The following is a 15,817-nucleotide window of genomic DNA, read 5'->3' as shown; positions in this document are numbered from 1 at the left end:
AAAATAGAGCCAAACCATTGCTCATAATGAATCACTGAGTTATCACAAAACAGGAAGTGTGTAACAATACTCTTCCCCAATTTCCAAACATGATATTCTTTTAATAGTATTTCTCTTGATAATTGCTAAATAAGATGTGACACGACATTTAAAAAAAAATGCTTTTTGACAAAGGGTTGGTGAGTCTGCCCACCGACCAAGTCTCCAAGCCAACAGACTTGTTGGCTTGTTGGCTACTTCTAACTTACTTTTAGAAGTATTTCCCTCAAGTAATTTCCTCTGACTAATTGGGTATGCTTCTCTTTTGTAATCTCCCCAGGAAACGCATACCTCCATTAGAGCAATTAAACAAGGCTTATTAATAAAATAAAATAGATGTCTATAACAAGAACAAAATATCATGGCACGTGTTCGCTTTGTAGGCTATATCATTTAATACACTCTTTCAAAATGGAAATCCTTTGTGTAAAATAATAGATCCCATCATCATAGAAAATCAGCAATGTTAAAATGCCATGAGGCCTTGCTCACAGTTTCCCTCTCTCTTTCTCGTCTTTGACATCCAGACTAATGGCATGTTGGTGACACCCAGACAATTCATGCAGCAAATGGCCCCGGAATAAGGTTAGCCGTATAGGTAATCGCTCTTAAACTAGTGCCGCTCAGTGTAACTCAAGACAAAGCATTTCCTCATTAAGCTCCCCTATATTGACCCTGTAACTCGATAGAGAGGCCATGAGCGTAACCTTGTAAAGATAGGTGTTCTGTTGTCATGACAGTTGGAAGAGAAATCACATGAGTGTTCATTAAAGGTCCACCGGCCACAACCGTGGTGTGGCATTCCTAAAAGAATGAGAGCATGGGGAGAAATGATGCAGTGGTGCATAAAAAACATCAAACTATGAGCTAATAATGTTGTAAAAGGCTGTTAAATACAACTTATGCCAGACAGGTAACTACTTATACTGCATTCTACATATCATAAATGCATGTTGTGTGCTTAATATAATGAAAAACTGGATATAAACTTGTTGGACAAACTGAATTAACGTGGATAAACCCAGAATGTACGACATTAATTAATACATTATTCAGAATTAGTGTTTCTGTTCTTTTTTTCGCTTTTGTATTCAAGGAAGAATCAAGTGTCACTGCTGTTAAAAATCCCCATTGTGACTACTTTGACAACCCTAGGGTGGGCGTCACGACTTCACAGTTAAATAGATAAATGACACTAGGTGGTAGCAGAGATCCTGGAGCTCCCCCAGGGCAGGTGCAGAGACTTTATACACTGTATATGTAGGGAGGACACGCAGTTTCTATTGTTTACTGCCGACTGCCAAACATTCACTTGTATGAGGGAATGAGTTTGTTAAAAGGCTGGGTGACTGCTTTCTGTCTTTGTAAGATTTAATTCGAGCATTTGTTGTGTGTTTTTTAAACCGTTTTTTACTCTTAAAACCATTTCATGTCCCTCCTGGATGTATTAAATGCCAATCTACCTATCTATTATCTGTGTTCAGTGGTGTACAGAGTATCTTATTTAACTTGGTAATGGATCCATTAGTATGAGGAAAAGGGATTCAGTTATGGCGTATGAGAGAGAGCAATTACCTGAATCATAGCCTGCAGCCATTTCTACAATGAAATGTGGTGGTTAAGATACTGTTCACACTGAGTGAGAATAAAAGGAGAAAACATGGAAATAAGATTAAAGATATTGTCGGATCACTACTTTATTTCAGCCTTTAAATAATTCAGTACAAAAATAAAAACAACAAACAATGTCATACATTTTCTTCATCTTTTATTATTTTACAGCCCCACAGAGTCAGAGTGAGATTACTTGACAGTGGGGTGTGTTTTTCATCAGTGGATGATCTCATCCCCGCAGTCACATTGCCAGTGACGATGAGATGGTTTAGAAGTAGTTTGCCACCCTGCGAACAGACTTGATGTTGGGGTTCTCCGCTTGCCACTCCATGTGGTTGCAGTAGTTTCCTCTCTCCACGATGTACATGCGGCCGCGGTAGTTAGGCTCCTCATACAGCACCCAGCTGTTTGGGAAAATTGATAAATAACATTAAAATAAATTTAAAAATTGCAGCTTACAATGTTAAATATGCAATATTCAGCTAAGTGAGGGGATAGAAGGTAAAGTTTATGACTTATCTGACTTGGCTTACATATTGTCTAAAGTGAAGGTTTAAAATACAAAAACACATTTTCTTACTTACCTCTTGTGGTTTCTAACAACATTATCATTACATTATTCATCTCCATTGTATTGTTATGATGGGCAAAATCTTACAGATGGATATCTATGTCTAGTCCTGAAGGCTTGAGAAAAACAACAATAAACAATCAAACTACAACAATTGTAAGTGAAATTTGTTTTGCATGTCATCTCTCCCCTCCCCACTTATCTCTCTTTCCCCATTTTTCCTGTGCTGTCCACAGTCTCCTGACAATAAAGTTCCAAATAAATACATCTTTTAAAAGAAATTGAACTGACCCTTATTAGACAGGATCACATAGATATACATTTCACAGAAGTCCATCAATGAAGACACAGTACACTAGAATATTCTAACACATATTCTGGTGCTCATGTGCTCTAACAGGTTCAATCTAACTAAGTGTCCCCCTGCTGCAGAGATACATACGCTCCATCTCCATAAACCTTCAGGGAGTTGATGCAGTTGTTGGTCAGGCCTCGGGCTTGCAGGAAAGGACAGTCGTCACACAGCTCCACACACTGGCCTGAGAAGTTGTCTCCCTCGAACAGCTCCATCCTGTAGTGCTCTCCATGCTGCGAAGGATAATGACATGCCCTCTCGCTAAGTCATAGCAGAAATGTTCGCCTTCGGCCTTTTGCAAAGGATCAAAGCCTCCTCTTTTATGTAACTGTGGCTGTATTGTTTGTGCAAACACTTGTAACTTTAGAAATCATAGAGGATAATATGTATAGCCCACGGCCACAGTATGTCTCAAGTGTTTTCATGCAGCTGATGGCGTTACTATATGCATGTTAATATGCATCTGTACTGCAAGACTAACTCCTGCATTATTATGAATCCAAGTTATTGAAATCATTCTGACTTTAATTTATCAGAAAACACTTTTTTCACAAATGAGGCCTCACATATGCCAGTCTGCCAGGCTTGTTTTTTTAACAACCAAATATTTGTCTGTTGCTGGGGTCTCACACACACACACACACACACACAAGCACACTCTTACCATCCTGATTGGCCTGCAGGAGCCCATGTGATCGTTATGAGCATTCCAACGCTGGAATTCGGGGTACTCTCCATGCTCCAGAATGTACTGTTGGCCCTTAAAGTCTGGGTGGTCATAGCAGATGTAGGCTCCGCTCTCCACACGGACAGAGTTGACCCTGTTCATGAAGCCACGGTCCTGGAAGTTGTCGCAGTCACTGCAGATCTCCAGTTTCCTCCCAGTGAAACATTTTCCCTCATAGAACACGATCTGTTTTTTGTTTTTTTGCAATGAAGATTTCAATAGTTTTCTCATAACAGATACTTGTATGGAAAGTGCTGCAAATAGTCTAAAAGATATCTTGTAAATGTGCCACTCAACACTGTTAAAAGTACAATCTGAAATTGGATCAGCCAGACATTACTGCCTTTGTGATTGACATTTGTTTGTGAGACACATGATATGATTAACTTTAACTGTGACTGCATCCCTTGTTGTGGTACTCACCTTTCCTGAGTACTGAGACATTTTCCACTGTTAGCTGTTCCACACTGGTCACACTGTCTAAGAGTGGAAAAATGTGGACGCTCAGATATATATGGCCAACAGAGAGTGTGGTTGTATCGCGAGGCAGAGGAAACAAAAGCACAACAATGGGGGGTTTAGACATTTTGCCACATGGACAGTTTCCCTTACATGTGCCAGTGCTGATATTGGAGTTTGGCTCTAGGGGGGTCGAAACAATAGAGTGAGAGAGATTTTGCTATGATTGGGCTTTGGGAGTGATGTTGCACTGAGTCAGGGTTGTGGAATAATATTTGGGTGGTGTCCAAACAAGGGGAGGCGAGGAGGGAAAACAAACTGAGAGGGATCGTTAAAGCAGAGGTGAAAGGACATGTATGAGCCAGTACAAACAAAACATCTGTCTTCTGACAAGTTGGGCGAGGAACTGGGAAAATGTAGACACAATGAGGTGTTGTCCCAGTCCATGTCTGTGAGTTTTGATGGTGGCAGATTGAACAGAGCATCCAGATGCCATACTCCAAAGCAGATTTCAGTCCAGCTTTTCTTTACAGATGATTCTTTGTTTTTATTTCTCTGATGCTGATCCAGATCCAATCCTGGATCTGTCAAAACTGAATTTCTCTCAGTTGCAATATCAAAGACTACTAGTTTTAAGGTTAGGCAAGTGGAGCAGGATACAAAACAGATAAAATCTGTTTTTAATGTAATGTATGACTTCCACCCCTCCCCCCCCTCCCTCTCTCTCTCTCTCTCCCTCTCTCTCTCGCTCTCTTTCTCTCTATCTGCAGTGCGGAGATAAAACACAATTTGAAATGATTTATTGCACTTGAGTGGGTTTTTAGAGATTAGAAAGTTCAACAAGGTTTGGCGTTTACATTAAAGCAGTCAATCAAAGCCATTTCAATCAGGAGAGACTTCATTTTTGAGTGAACAATTATTTACTGACATGCCCAATAAAAATAATAAATGAGAAAAGTGTTTGGCGATTAGACCATTGTGACGTCATCTAATTACCATCGTGACCTCATAATGAGAATGAGTCTTCCTGAAATAAATTACGCTAAGCTTCATAAGTGAAGTAAGTAATAGTGTAAAATAATTGTCTTGGGTGTGTAAATTTAAAACTCACATGGACTTGGACTCTTTTTTTGCCATTGATAACTGCTATTTCAGTCAGCCATTCATGTATTGTATTGGTTTTCTGTATGTGCTTTGAATTGTATGACAGCTGGTGAGAGTGCCATTCTTTCATTCTCTTTCATTAGAAATTATATATATTAGAATTATATTAAGTGCTAGTTCAAGTCAATTCTTTGTATAGACTTAATTCCTAGTCTGGAGCTGAGGTGAGTTAAAGAGCACTGACCTAAAGGTGTTACACCTCAAATAGGTTAGACAAAACACGCCTAAAGCAAACATACTGTACCTTTCACTCATATCCTTTTGTCCTCCTAAGGTTTAAATCCAGCTGATATAAATCTTTATCTGAGTCTGTGACAAATGCATACATTAATATTTGCAAAAGCCTCATACATTATATACAGTAGTGGACAAAGGGTGGAAAGCTCTTGCATAATGCAAGAATCTGAGCATTGGGAAACTGTAGCCCCTGAACACAGTGTACCCAGGGTGAGGAGTGAATGCTAAGTATATAGACTTTACAGAGATACACCTCTCAATGGGACGTTACCATGACAGGACAAAGCACAAACAGGTACAAAAAAGGGGGAAAGTGGATGAATACACCTCAGTCTTTGGCAGAAATCGAGACGGACGAATCATCAAGGTATGTACACATAAAATAATATTTATATAAGTTATCTTATTTGGCGTATTTTACCTTCAATTCTTTTTTTGATATGCGTTTAATAACAATACATATAAAATCAATATTTTATATTTTTTGCCATATATTTGCTCTCAAATGTCAACACTTGTTTTTGCTCAGAATTTCAATAATTTGAACTATATCATATATATATATATATATATATATATATAATTCAAATCATTTTAAGGAAAATCGTGAGATAATTATCTAAAAAAGCCTAAACAGTAAAATACAGTTTAATGCCATGAAATCTGGAGTACTGCAGGTATTGTAGGCTACTGTCTACTGTATCATTAAATCTGTGCTTTATTTCTCAAAGGTTGCAGTAATGAACAGAACAATGAAGTTGTTGGTCTTGGCTTTAACCGTCACCCTGCTGTTTACAGCTGGTGAGTCTGTCACTGATTCTCCACTGAATAAACACAATCTCTGCTGCTGTGCAACAGAGACATCTGCTTTTGTCTTTTAGTCTTTGCTGTACAGGAACACAATTTCAGCAGACTTGTCAGACACTCAAAGGCATTCTTTTCATTTTGCAACAGATTGTAGGAGTCATATCTAAGAAATGAAAGTAATTGACTTATCTGTGAGAGCACAATATCATCCAATGTGGCTTCATGCACACCGTTAACATTTAAGTAGACTAAATCCTTACTAACAACTTGCAAATACTCATTGTTCCAGAAAACACATCGTCCACATTATGGCAGAATTTATTCAGATACACTAAGAAAAGCAAAAGAAAAAAAATGGCTGAAATATTGCTTTGCTGTTTTTTGTTTTCAGGTGAAGCCCTGGACTGCCACCGGTGTGTCTCCAAAAAGGCTGGAGGAATCTGTGAGCTCACTGTAGAGAGCTGCAAACCAGAGAAGGATGCCTGCGCTGCTGCCCGCTTCCTTAGAGCACCATGTGAGTTTGTCAGCATATTCAAAACTATTCTATAATTAACAAATGCATGACCTCAGTACATAAACCACAATGAAATACAATATTATCATTGCTGTGGCTCATAGTCAAGTTAAAGGAGAAGTTCACTAAAGATAAACATCTGCATGTGTACCATGGCACCAAAATTAGAGAGCTATGGGCATCGATGGTGAAGTAAATGAAAAAGGTTTTGAAAAATGTATGAAGAGAGAAAATTGCTTAAAGGTGCCATATCATTCTCATTTTCAGGTTCATACTTGTATTTTGGGTTTCTACTTGAACATGTTTACATGCTTTAAAGTTCAAGAAACACATTGTTTTTCTCATAATGTCTGTCTGAATATACCTGTATTCACCCTCTATATATAGTACTATTGTGACATCACAACCGTATGCAAGTGCTGACGGCTCGTTGAAAGGCACTGTTTCTGAATATGGGCTGTGTGCATTTCTCTGTGAATTGAACTGTTCGTCAGATGTTTGTGAATAATGTGTAAGAAAAATACAATTGTTCTATACCACAGCGAGGTGCTTCTTACATAATAAAAGGACATGCTTTTTTTTTTAAAACCTTTTCCTTTTTTTACTTTCTTAGATGGCCAATACCAGAAATGCATGGCTCTGTCAGACTGCGAAATGCTGAAGATAAACTCCTACATCGACATCAAGTGCTGTACCGAAGACATGTGCAACACCTTATAAAATGACAATGTATTGGAGTATCTTTGAGCAAGGCACTTAAACCCAGGGACCCCTGCCGACTGCTGCAAGCGGCTCCCAGGTGTGAAAACATGTATGAACTCAAAGTGGCTAGAAAAACTAAATTTGTTTTGTCAATCTTTTCCCTTGTCAAATAAAAATGTTTGACAAAGAGCAGTGCCATGTTCTTATTCTTTTGTCTGGAAATCTTTGGAGTTTTCTTATTACTTTCTGACAGCCACGCCAAGTCAAAAACAAAGTCCAGGACTTCATGTTCAGGTAAGAGTTTCATTTTCAGCAGATTGGGTTGGATGAAGTTGAAGAAAAGCTTATCTCACCAGTTCTCAGGGCTTTGCACTGACTTTTGACCCCATTCCTTTATTACATTTAATATTCATGACCAAAACTGTCCTCAAAGTTTACAATAACGTACTTAGGTATCATTTATTAAGAGAAAAACTCTGCTAATCTGCTTCATCTGGACTGCAAAGGTTTGGCTCGACAGTGAGCAAACAACCCACCAGCTGTTGCTGAATCCTGACTGGTGCACTGAAGTACTGACATCACCTTTTTCTAACTGAGCCCCGCCCACCCCCCAAACCAGTAAGGAAAAAACAAAAATCAAAAAACAAATCTGAAATCTCTGATGTAAAATACCATCAGTACACACAACAGTAAAAAACATATTGAAGAAAGAACCTAAAACATTTCTGTCTAAACATGGAAAAGCAGCATTTAGTTATTATTAACACAGATTTCAATGTTCACCATGCTTCTTTGTACTGAATCTCAAAAACTAGATTAGATTATCAACCGTGCACTTGCATCCTGCGCCCTCCTCAATGTATTTTAATCTTTGAAGTAAATAAATTTGCCCTGCCTCCCAGGTGACAAAAATCTCACTCTTCTGCCAAGGTAATAATCCACACTCAACCCTGCTTTACATAACCACTTTTTGCTTTAATGATTACAATCAAAAACATTTGTACAACATTTTCAACATTAGAAAATGGATGCAGAGTTTTTTGGCTGACAGTGACCGCTATGAAAACAAACTGAGGGACAGAGAAGTGGGTACTGTGTGGAGATGAAGTAGAAAAAGAGCTGTATATATTGGAAGAACCAAACAGCTGGTGATGTATCAGAAGAAACGTCCATGTTCACTTATCCATTTTCAGAGCATATGTATTGCAGACATGACATTTCTCTGATCTCTTGTTATTAAAACAGAGAAGGACTCGTTGCCTATATATAGGAGATGCATAATGAGAAGCTAAGATGCATCAAGCCACTACTATCTCTGGCCTTAGTTACGGTAGTCGTTATTACCGAGCACAAGAAAACATTTTTTCTGATACACCCAAATGAAGTTCTGCGTTTTGCATCAGTGCCGAGCACAGAGATGGAGGTGGGGTGGATTGTGGGAAATATAAGACAAGGGAACTGCCACTCATCCTTTTTGTTTTTATCAAACACAAAGAAAATAGGAAATACTAATAAATAACAGTGGAGTCAGAGCCATAAATAGACAGTATTGGATATTTAGGACCCTGGAGGGGTGGAGTCAGCTGAGGTGAAGGAGAACTGGCAGCTAGCCTTCAAGTAACGGGATATCCCAGTGCAGTGTCCTGTGTGTTGATTGGGCGGCTCTACATCATGGAACAGGGCGTTTTTCCTGGCTGCACGCCGCCGTCCATCTTCTCTGCCTCTAGGATCATCCTCCGGAAAACCTCCACGGCCGTCTGAGGGAGAGACAGCAAGACACACAGACACACACACACACACACACACACACACACACACACACACACACACACACACACACACACACACAGGACGCTGTCACATGTCTTGGTCACACCACTTTGAATTTTCCAGCAGCATACGTTACATTTAGGCACAACAAAGATGCCTTTGTTTTTGCTCATATTGGCCAAACTTTAGCATCTCCCTGAATATAAATGAGGGAAATAAGGAATAATGGATGTTGTTTCTTGGAGGCTGTGGTGGATAAACTTTTGAACCATTGTTACATGAATTGATATGTTTGGCCACTTGGGGGCAGTGCACCTAGCTGTGAACACAACACTGATATATTATCCTTAAGATGATATAGAAACGTGTTAGCAAACAGTTATTTACACATCCAAAAGACACAGAGCAACATAAGCATTAATTTGGAGTCAGGTTCTCTCTTTTAGCCATGGTTACAGTGAATTTTTAGAGCTTTTTAAAAAAAATTAAAAAAATAAACAATGAGCTAAAAGACACTAAAACACTCCGTAGAGCTCATTTGATCCATTTGCGACATCTGTGGTTACTGGCAAGTTTCTTTTAAAAATACAGTTTCTAGAGTTTCTTTTGAAATGACACATGTAACCACCAAGGGGGCAGCAAAACTGTCTTGAGCAGCAACACTCAGATATGGACCAGAAGAAAAGCAACATCAATTTACAGCACACTGAAGCAAACCCTTTTCTTTAATATTTGTGTGGGTGTACAATAAGAATCCAATACAGTAAAGGTGTACTCTGCCAGTAACAATAAAAATTACTGTATAGAGAATGGTTACAGGTTGCAAAATTATTGAATTGGTAATGCTAAAAAAGAGATATCCTGACCTTTAGTCCCAAGTACAGGTCAAGCTCCAAAACTGCTGGATCCTACACTTCCCATAAGGCAACTTGATAGCTTGTAAGACCCTCCCTGCCTCGTAAACAACCAATATGAACATTCAAACTACATGCCCCTAAACGTTTTCTGTTACAAATGTGTAGTCTTAAAGCCCATGCCCTGATGATCCTGAGTATATAACCCTGATGATCATCAGAGTATAATGATGTTTTTTTTTATTTCTTGTGAAATTTCCCTTCAATGCCACAGAAGACATTATACAACTGTCACAGTTTGCTCCCCATGATGTGTAAACTGATCTTGATCTGTGAAATCAATCATCTTTAAATGATACTAAGCTCTTTGTCAGACTGGTCCCACCAAACCCTTGTGACAATTTAATCATCAAATGAATGCCAACTAGTAATATAGCATGCATTAAAATGACATTTTATTTGGGTACCTTTTAACAGATAAAAAGGCTTTGATAACAACCAAGTCAAACATAAACAAAGTACTTACTGCTGAATATCTGCAGCTTCAGCTCTTACCTGGTTCTCTTTAGCTGAGGACTCCATGAAGGCAGCGTTCCAGGAATCGGCTAAGGCTTTTCCTTCTTCACAACTGATTACTCTAAAGAAAAAAAAAGCCTAGAGTAAGACTACAGAGTACAATTCTGCTTCCACTAAGTAAAGTAATTATAAAGGGCTACATAAACAAACACAGCCAAGTATGACTATGCCTGCTTGGTACAAATGACTTCCCCCTTCTATCGGGTCATCTGAATATTAACATCTGTATCAAATGTGAGGAATGTTTAGGTTTGCATTTCTGCCAACAAAATGATAAGAAATTCCACAAAAAATGATGACTTAAACTGGCAAGTGCTATGCCGCATGTGTATACCTACTGTATTTAGTGGACCCAATGTACAATTTAAGTGTGTGTTATGACATACCGCTCCATATGTAGGTCGTTCTTGTTTCCGACCAGCATAATTGGTACTCTGTATTAGAGGGAAAAGTAAACAGCACATTGTCATTTATGCATGATATATTACATACGTTTTGGAATGCCTTAGGCAGCAAAACAAGAAGAAGGAGCAGCTGTATACTTACTGAACTTTTCCCACCATGTCCAATAGTTTTTCATGGATAACTTGTACAACTTCAAAGCTGGAACAACCAAGGGGAAAGATTTTTCTTTAGCATTTCAACTCATTATACAGAACTTCATAAAGATTAGTTTGCTTTAAAAAAGTAAAATTGTACCTTTTATTGGATGTAACTGAATAGACCAGAATGTAACCGTTGATATCTATGGAGTAGGTCTGTGGGAAGATAGAGTACTCATCCTATAGAGACAGAAATTGTGAGGAAATTAGTGTGCAAAGTTAGAGGTTTGGAATAGAAGGAATTAAAAGTAATTAAGTAATGAAGCCGAATCAACACCAAACTATGAAGTAGCATTATCATAACATCACATATTCAGATACAAATCAATCATCATACCTGTCCTGCTGTGTCTACCAGCTGAAGATGGTACTCCTGTCCATTTATTGTGATCATTTTTGTAAATGCTGCAGTTAAAAGAAAAGACAAGTTAGAAATGAACCAATACAAATTATAAATTAAACATTTTAATGGATGGAGAGCAAGCGATTTCCTTTTACAATAACACTGACAAATACAGCAAATCGCCTACAACAACATGTCTACTATACAGTACCATACTCTATCTTCATTACTCTATGTTTTCAGTGTGCAGATCTCCTTATGGATCCATTTCGGTGCCACTGAGTTCATCCAGCACAGGAATGTCAATATCTGCCTGGAGATGGGTCACATTATCTGCAGGACTGAGGGATTGCACTGCCTGCAGCATCTCGCTGATAACGCTGACAATTCACTTTATGTAAACCATCCAGAGAATATTTATAGATACAGACCACACACTCGAGAAACGCAGGGCGATATGTGAGCGAACGTGTCAGGGAAAAAGAAAAACAGCCTGCAGGCAAAGTTTAGACTCAAATCTCTGGAGTGTCTGGGAATGTGTGTTTAAGAGGTTGATGAATTACTGCATGTTCTCTCATTCGGCAAGATGCACCGTTTAAGTACCTTCCAGCAAGTTCGCTCTCTCCAAGCCTGTGATTTCCAAGCTTATTCCACTAAAGTGGTTTACATGGTTTACTTTGACCAAATACTTCACCAGCTGATTTCTCCAACGTTCCTCGAAAGAAGTTTTTTTTCTTCTTTTTGGTGTAATCAGCTGGTGGACACTTGTTAATAGGGAACATCACACCCTGTTCTTCTTTCAGTGATATCATGTTATAGAGTTATCAGGATACACACTCTACATTGATGGTAACGAGCAACATTTATGTGAAAACAAAAGAAAAGAAAAAAGGTATAATCAAACATTTAGAGGAAGATTATTCGGAGATGTCAGAGTTTTGCCTGACATCCATCCATCCTCAAGTTCAATGTGATAAACATAGGTTTGAAGGAGTAAAGTGTGAAATGTAATCCATATCATGACAGCTGCAAAGATTATCGATTAGTCACCTGACCAAAAAGCAGCAATTTCTGTGATATTTGTTTCATTTTTCAGCTAAATTGCCAAACATTCTCTAGTTCCAGTTTCTCAAATGTGAGGATTTGTTGCTTTTCTCTCTTTTATGTCATTGTAAATTAAATATTCCTGACTTTTGGATCAATGGTTAATTTTTTTCCACTATTTTCTGACATTTTATAAACCAAACACTTAATCGATTGATCGATAATAAAAACAACCATTAGTTTATTTTTTAGTACATGTTGCATTAAAAAACTCAGTGAATATATACTGATATACAACCACCTGTTATCATGTGATATGTGATATGATATCTGACTCCATACTTAGGTCACGTGATAACAACTCAACCATTTCCATGGCAACTGAGCAACTCCATCCACTGAGGAAGGCCACAAGATGTAGCTAAAAGCTTTGGAAACACATAGTAAGTGGACCTTGTGATGCAATTTTGTTTCTTTTCCCAAACAACAATTATAATATTGATTTCAACCATGCTGACCAATCAGGTTTTTTTTTCTCATCAGAGTTGAGGGTCTAAGGATAGAGGTTGTCATATGTTCTTCAGATTGTAAAGCCCTCTGAGACAAATTGTGATTTTGGGCTCTAGAAATAAAACTGACTAAACTTGACTTTGTATAATCAAGAGATTTGACGAACAGACTCATAACCATACACATTACACTTGAATAACTGATGAATCACAGCATGCAAAGTGTCAAAGGATAATATAGCCTACAGCTAACATATTTGCGAAAAAAGAGATGCTATGCACATTCAAGTTAAATATTTGTCAGGGTTTCCTGCAGTGTTTAATAGCAGAGCCTGAAGACCATCTCTGCTAAAAAATTACATAATTTTATTAAATACAACATGAGGGGGAAAAAAGAGCAGAGGGACTATTAAATACAGCAAAAGCTATTATATTTCCTGTGGCGGTTAGGCTGACATCTTCGCACTAAACTGATCACAAGAGGAGCTGTATCAGGATCTAAGTGGCTTACTACTTCGACTACGGTTTCCTGTTTGTGTATGGAGCTGTAACAGTCCATAAACTCCTCACTACATCTCAGCAGTGTTATAGTATATTCATGTATATTGTGTTGTTATCACCTTATCACTTTCGCATATCCTCAGACTTACTTATGTAGTATCCAATGGCTTATTTATATGAATCATGATTATGTTTCTGGTATAAAGGTTTCATATAAGACACTGTATAATAAGCTTAGTCCTCATGAGAAAGTGTAGCAGTGCAGTGGTTTAATGATTAACCTTTCAGTGGCGTGATTTCGCTGGGATGTTCAATAGGTGGTCTAGGATTGGATGCTAACCCATGCTAGGTCAACTTAAATGTACCATGTTATCTAACATGTTACCTAATCATACCCAATATAAGCTATGAGTTTTAGAGCAAGAGTCAGAGTGCATACTGGCAATGTACTTTCCGGGTTCTGCAGGACTTGTCATTGATGCTGAAAACTTGATGTAATAAAACCTTTATGATCAAGAACAGTGTCCAGCAGAGTTCCTCTTCCACACATCTTCAACACAGCATCGCAACTAAAGATACCACACTTATACCTCCATTCGCGCCGGCTTTGTAATGCCTTCCTAATGTGCACTTTATGTAGCCTATTGTATTCTGTATTCTTGTATTGTATTGTATGTGAATCTGTATGTTGTCTTGCACGCTTATGCTTTATTCTTGGCCAGGTCATCGCAAATGAGAATCTGTTCTCAACGGCCTTACCTGGTTAAATAAAGGTTACATAAAAAAATAAATTAAAAAAAACTCCTCACTTACTGTTTTCTATTGTTGGGTCATAGGAGTCCACAAACTGGCCTTCCACAAACTGAATTGTCAAGGAGGACTTTCCTGCAAAACACAAAGGAATATTGTAACAGGGAGTCTTAATGATTGAATATCATTGGAAATATGGGGGGGGGTGGGGGGTTGTCAAAAGCATCAAACGTTTATTCAGCATAAAGATGACAAAGGGATTAGTGACTGATTATCCACACAATGAAAAAGAAAACATAGAAATCCTACATTGACTATTAGAATACCAGAAAAACTTAAAGCTAAGTAGGCTACTAAAGCCCAAAACACAAAACCCTATATTAATACCATGGGAGATGTTTACTAAAAATCAACTCATTGTAGAGTAGGCAAACATAACACAATACAAGTCTTTCTGGGAATGTTGCAGGGTTTTGCGTTAGTGCTGGCTGGGCCTAGAGTCGTTCTATCTGCGTGTGCCATCTTGCCATCCTGAACACCCTTTCACCGCATACATATTGCGCTTCTTTGGTTTCAGATACGATAAAATAAACCGCACAGTAATGCGTCAAATCCTGGTGGTCCTTCAGGGCTTCACAAAGCGTGGTACTATTAACCAGGGTTGGGGCCACCGATGGAAACTTATCAATAAGGACAGTTAGCGTAAAAATATATATGTTGAACACATTACGGGAGGTCTCGTGTGATCAAACCCGCAAGGCCAGGTCTCATCCCATTTGACCGCTTTGAGATGATGCGTGACATACCCTACTCCCTATAATTTAAGTATATTATAGGAGGTGTAAACCGCCCGCATAATGGACATAAATGGACCCAAAAGGCCGCTGCTATCTTGCCTCAGCGTCGCATCCCAGGCCCTTGAGATGTCATTTCCCTCCCTGGCTAGTCGTCTGGTCAGAACTCACCTACGGATCTGTACCCGAGGATGGCGATTTTTCGTGATTTCGGCTGCGGCATATCTCCTCCTGGTTATCGCATCTAGTCCTCGGGGTGTACCGCAACCTCTAACCGGAATGGCATTCAAAATTCAAGTGGTGCAGAGATTCGACATACAGCCCCCAGATGACAGCAGGAATCACTCTTCTTTGTTTTGTTTTTTTAATGAAGATTTTTACGTCCACGGCTCGGAAAAGAATGTTATTTCAGGTCATATAAAAAAGCATGGAACATCTAATAGATCTACAATAACTGCGTCACTCCCCTTTGCAATGTAATGAATTAGTAATTACTGCTCCATCCTAATTGGCTACACGCGGAGTGAAGGAGGGCATTGATGCCTGTTGTAAAACTCTGATTGGGTGAGACAGATGTTCGTCAAGCAACACTGCCCGCTTTCTGGAATATGATTGGCTGCTACATGCATTGTGACGTGATGTGTGGTCGGGTGCAATGTCATTCATATCTTTAGGGTCAGGGAGCAGGGAAACTGGGGCATTACTGCTCCAATGACGTTGTCATTATTTTCATTTATTTTATTTTCTACACGGACACACTGCAGTAATTCTGTAATTAAAACCTCTAGAAAGACCAAAATAATTCACTACAAAAATGTAATTTATCATACAGTAATCATAGTGGTTTTATAGTAGTCCCATATAAAATAGACTACCATGAATTGA

The 15,817-nt window shown here is 38.6% G+C and overlaps 3 protein-coding genes across 3 annotated transcripts; 1 reads left to right on the top strand and 2 right to left on the bottom strand.

Moving 5' to 3' along the window:
- Window positions 1–1,790: 1,790 nt before the first annotated feature.
- LOC116045862 (gamma-crystallin N-A-like) lies at window positions 1,791–4,003 on the bottom strand. The gene is made up of 4 exons (XM_031293803.2): window positions 3,730–4,003; window positions 3,244–3,492; window positions 2,667–2,812; window positions 1,791–2,057 (listed from the first exon to the last, which is right to left on the bottom strand). Exons 1-4 carry the CDS (start codon window positions 3,748–3,750, stop codon window positions 1,922–1,924), a joined length of 552 nt encoding a protein of 183 aa, XP_031149663.1. The 5' UTR covers window positions 3,751–4,003; the 3' UTR covers window positions 1,791–1,921.
- Window positions 4,004–5,400: 1,397 nt separating this feature from the next.
- Window positions 5,401–7,376, top strand: ly97.3 (lymphocyte antigen 97, tandem duplicate 3). The gene is made up of 4 exons (XM_031293802.2): window positions 5,401–5,533; window positions 5,898–5,967; window positions 6,365–6,487; window positions 7,101–7,376. The coding sequence occupies exons 1-4, from the start codon at window positions 5,426–5,428 to the stop codon at window positions 7,205–7,207; spliced, it is 408 nt and encodes a 135-aa protein (XP_031149662.1). The 5' UTR covers window positions 5,401–5,425; the 3' UTR covers window positions 7,208–7,376.
- Window positions 7,377–8,143: 767 nt separating this feature from the next.
- rheb (Ras homolog, mTORC1 binding) lies at window positions 8,144–15,422 on the bottom strand. Its single transcript, XM_031293801.2, has 8 exons — window positions 15,104–15,422; window positions 14,202–14,273; window positions 11,329–11,396; window positions 11,089–11,171; window positions 10,936–10,992; window positions 10,776–10,823; window positions 10,369–10,450; window positions 8,144–8,946 (listed from the first exon to the last, which is right to left on the bottom strand). Exons 1-8 carry the CDS (start codon window positions 15,153–15,155, stop codon window positions 8,854–8,856), a joined length of 555 nt encoding a protein of 184 aa, XP_031149661.1. The 5' UTR covers window positions 15,156–15,422; the 3' UTR covers window positions 8,144–8,853.
- Window positions 15,423–15,817: the final 395 nt, after the last annotated feature.

The sequence above is a fragment of the Sander lucioperca genome, chromosome 9, assembly GCF_008315115.2.
Source record: "Sander lucioperca isolate FBNREF2018 chromosome 9, SLUC_FBN_1.2, whole genome shotgun sequence".
NCBI lineage: Eukaryota > Metazoa > Chordata > Actinopteri > Perciformes > Percidae > Sander > Sander lucioperca.
The sequence above is the reverse complement of the archived record's forward strand: the minus strand, read 5'-3'. Positions and strand labels throughout refer to the sequence as shown.

Coding starts and splice junctions, on each gene's coding strand:
- LOC116045862 (XM_031293803.2), bottom strand. CDS start 3,750: ATGTCTCAGTACTCAGGAAAG. Junction 3,493..3,729: donor TGTCTCAGTACTCAGGAAAG/GTGAGTACCACA, acceptor AACAAAAAACAG/ATCGTGTTCTATGAGGGAAA. Junction 2,058..2,666: donor AAGGTTTATGGAGATGGAGC/GTATGTATCTCT, acceptor TTTCCCAAACAG/CTGGGTGCTGTATGAGGAGC.
- ly97.3 (XM_031293802.2), top strand. CDS start 5,426: ATGGGACGTTACCATGACAGGACAAAGCACAAACAGGTACAAAAAAGG. Junction 5,968..6,364: donor CACCCTGCTGTTTACAGCTG/GTGAGTCTGTCA, acceptor TTTTGTTTTCAG/GTGAAGCCCTGGACTGCCAC. Junction 6,488..7,100: donor CCGCTTCCTTAGAGCACCAT/GTGAGTTTGTCA, acceptor TTACTTTCTTAG/ATGGCCAATACCAGAAATGC.
- rheb (XM_031293801.2), bottom strand. CDS start 15,155: ATGCCGCAGCCGAAATCACGAAAAATCGCCATCCTCGGGTACAGATCC. Junction 14,274..15,103: donor CCTCGGGTACAGATCCGTAG/GTGAGTTCTGAC, acceptor TGTGTTTTGCAG/GAAAGTCCTCCTTGACAATT. Junction 11,397..14,201: donor TGACCCAACAATAGAAAACA/GTAAGTGAGGAG, acceptor TTTTAACTGCAG/CATTTACAAAAATGATCACA.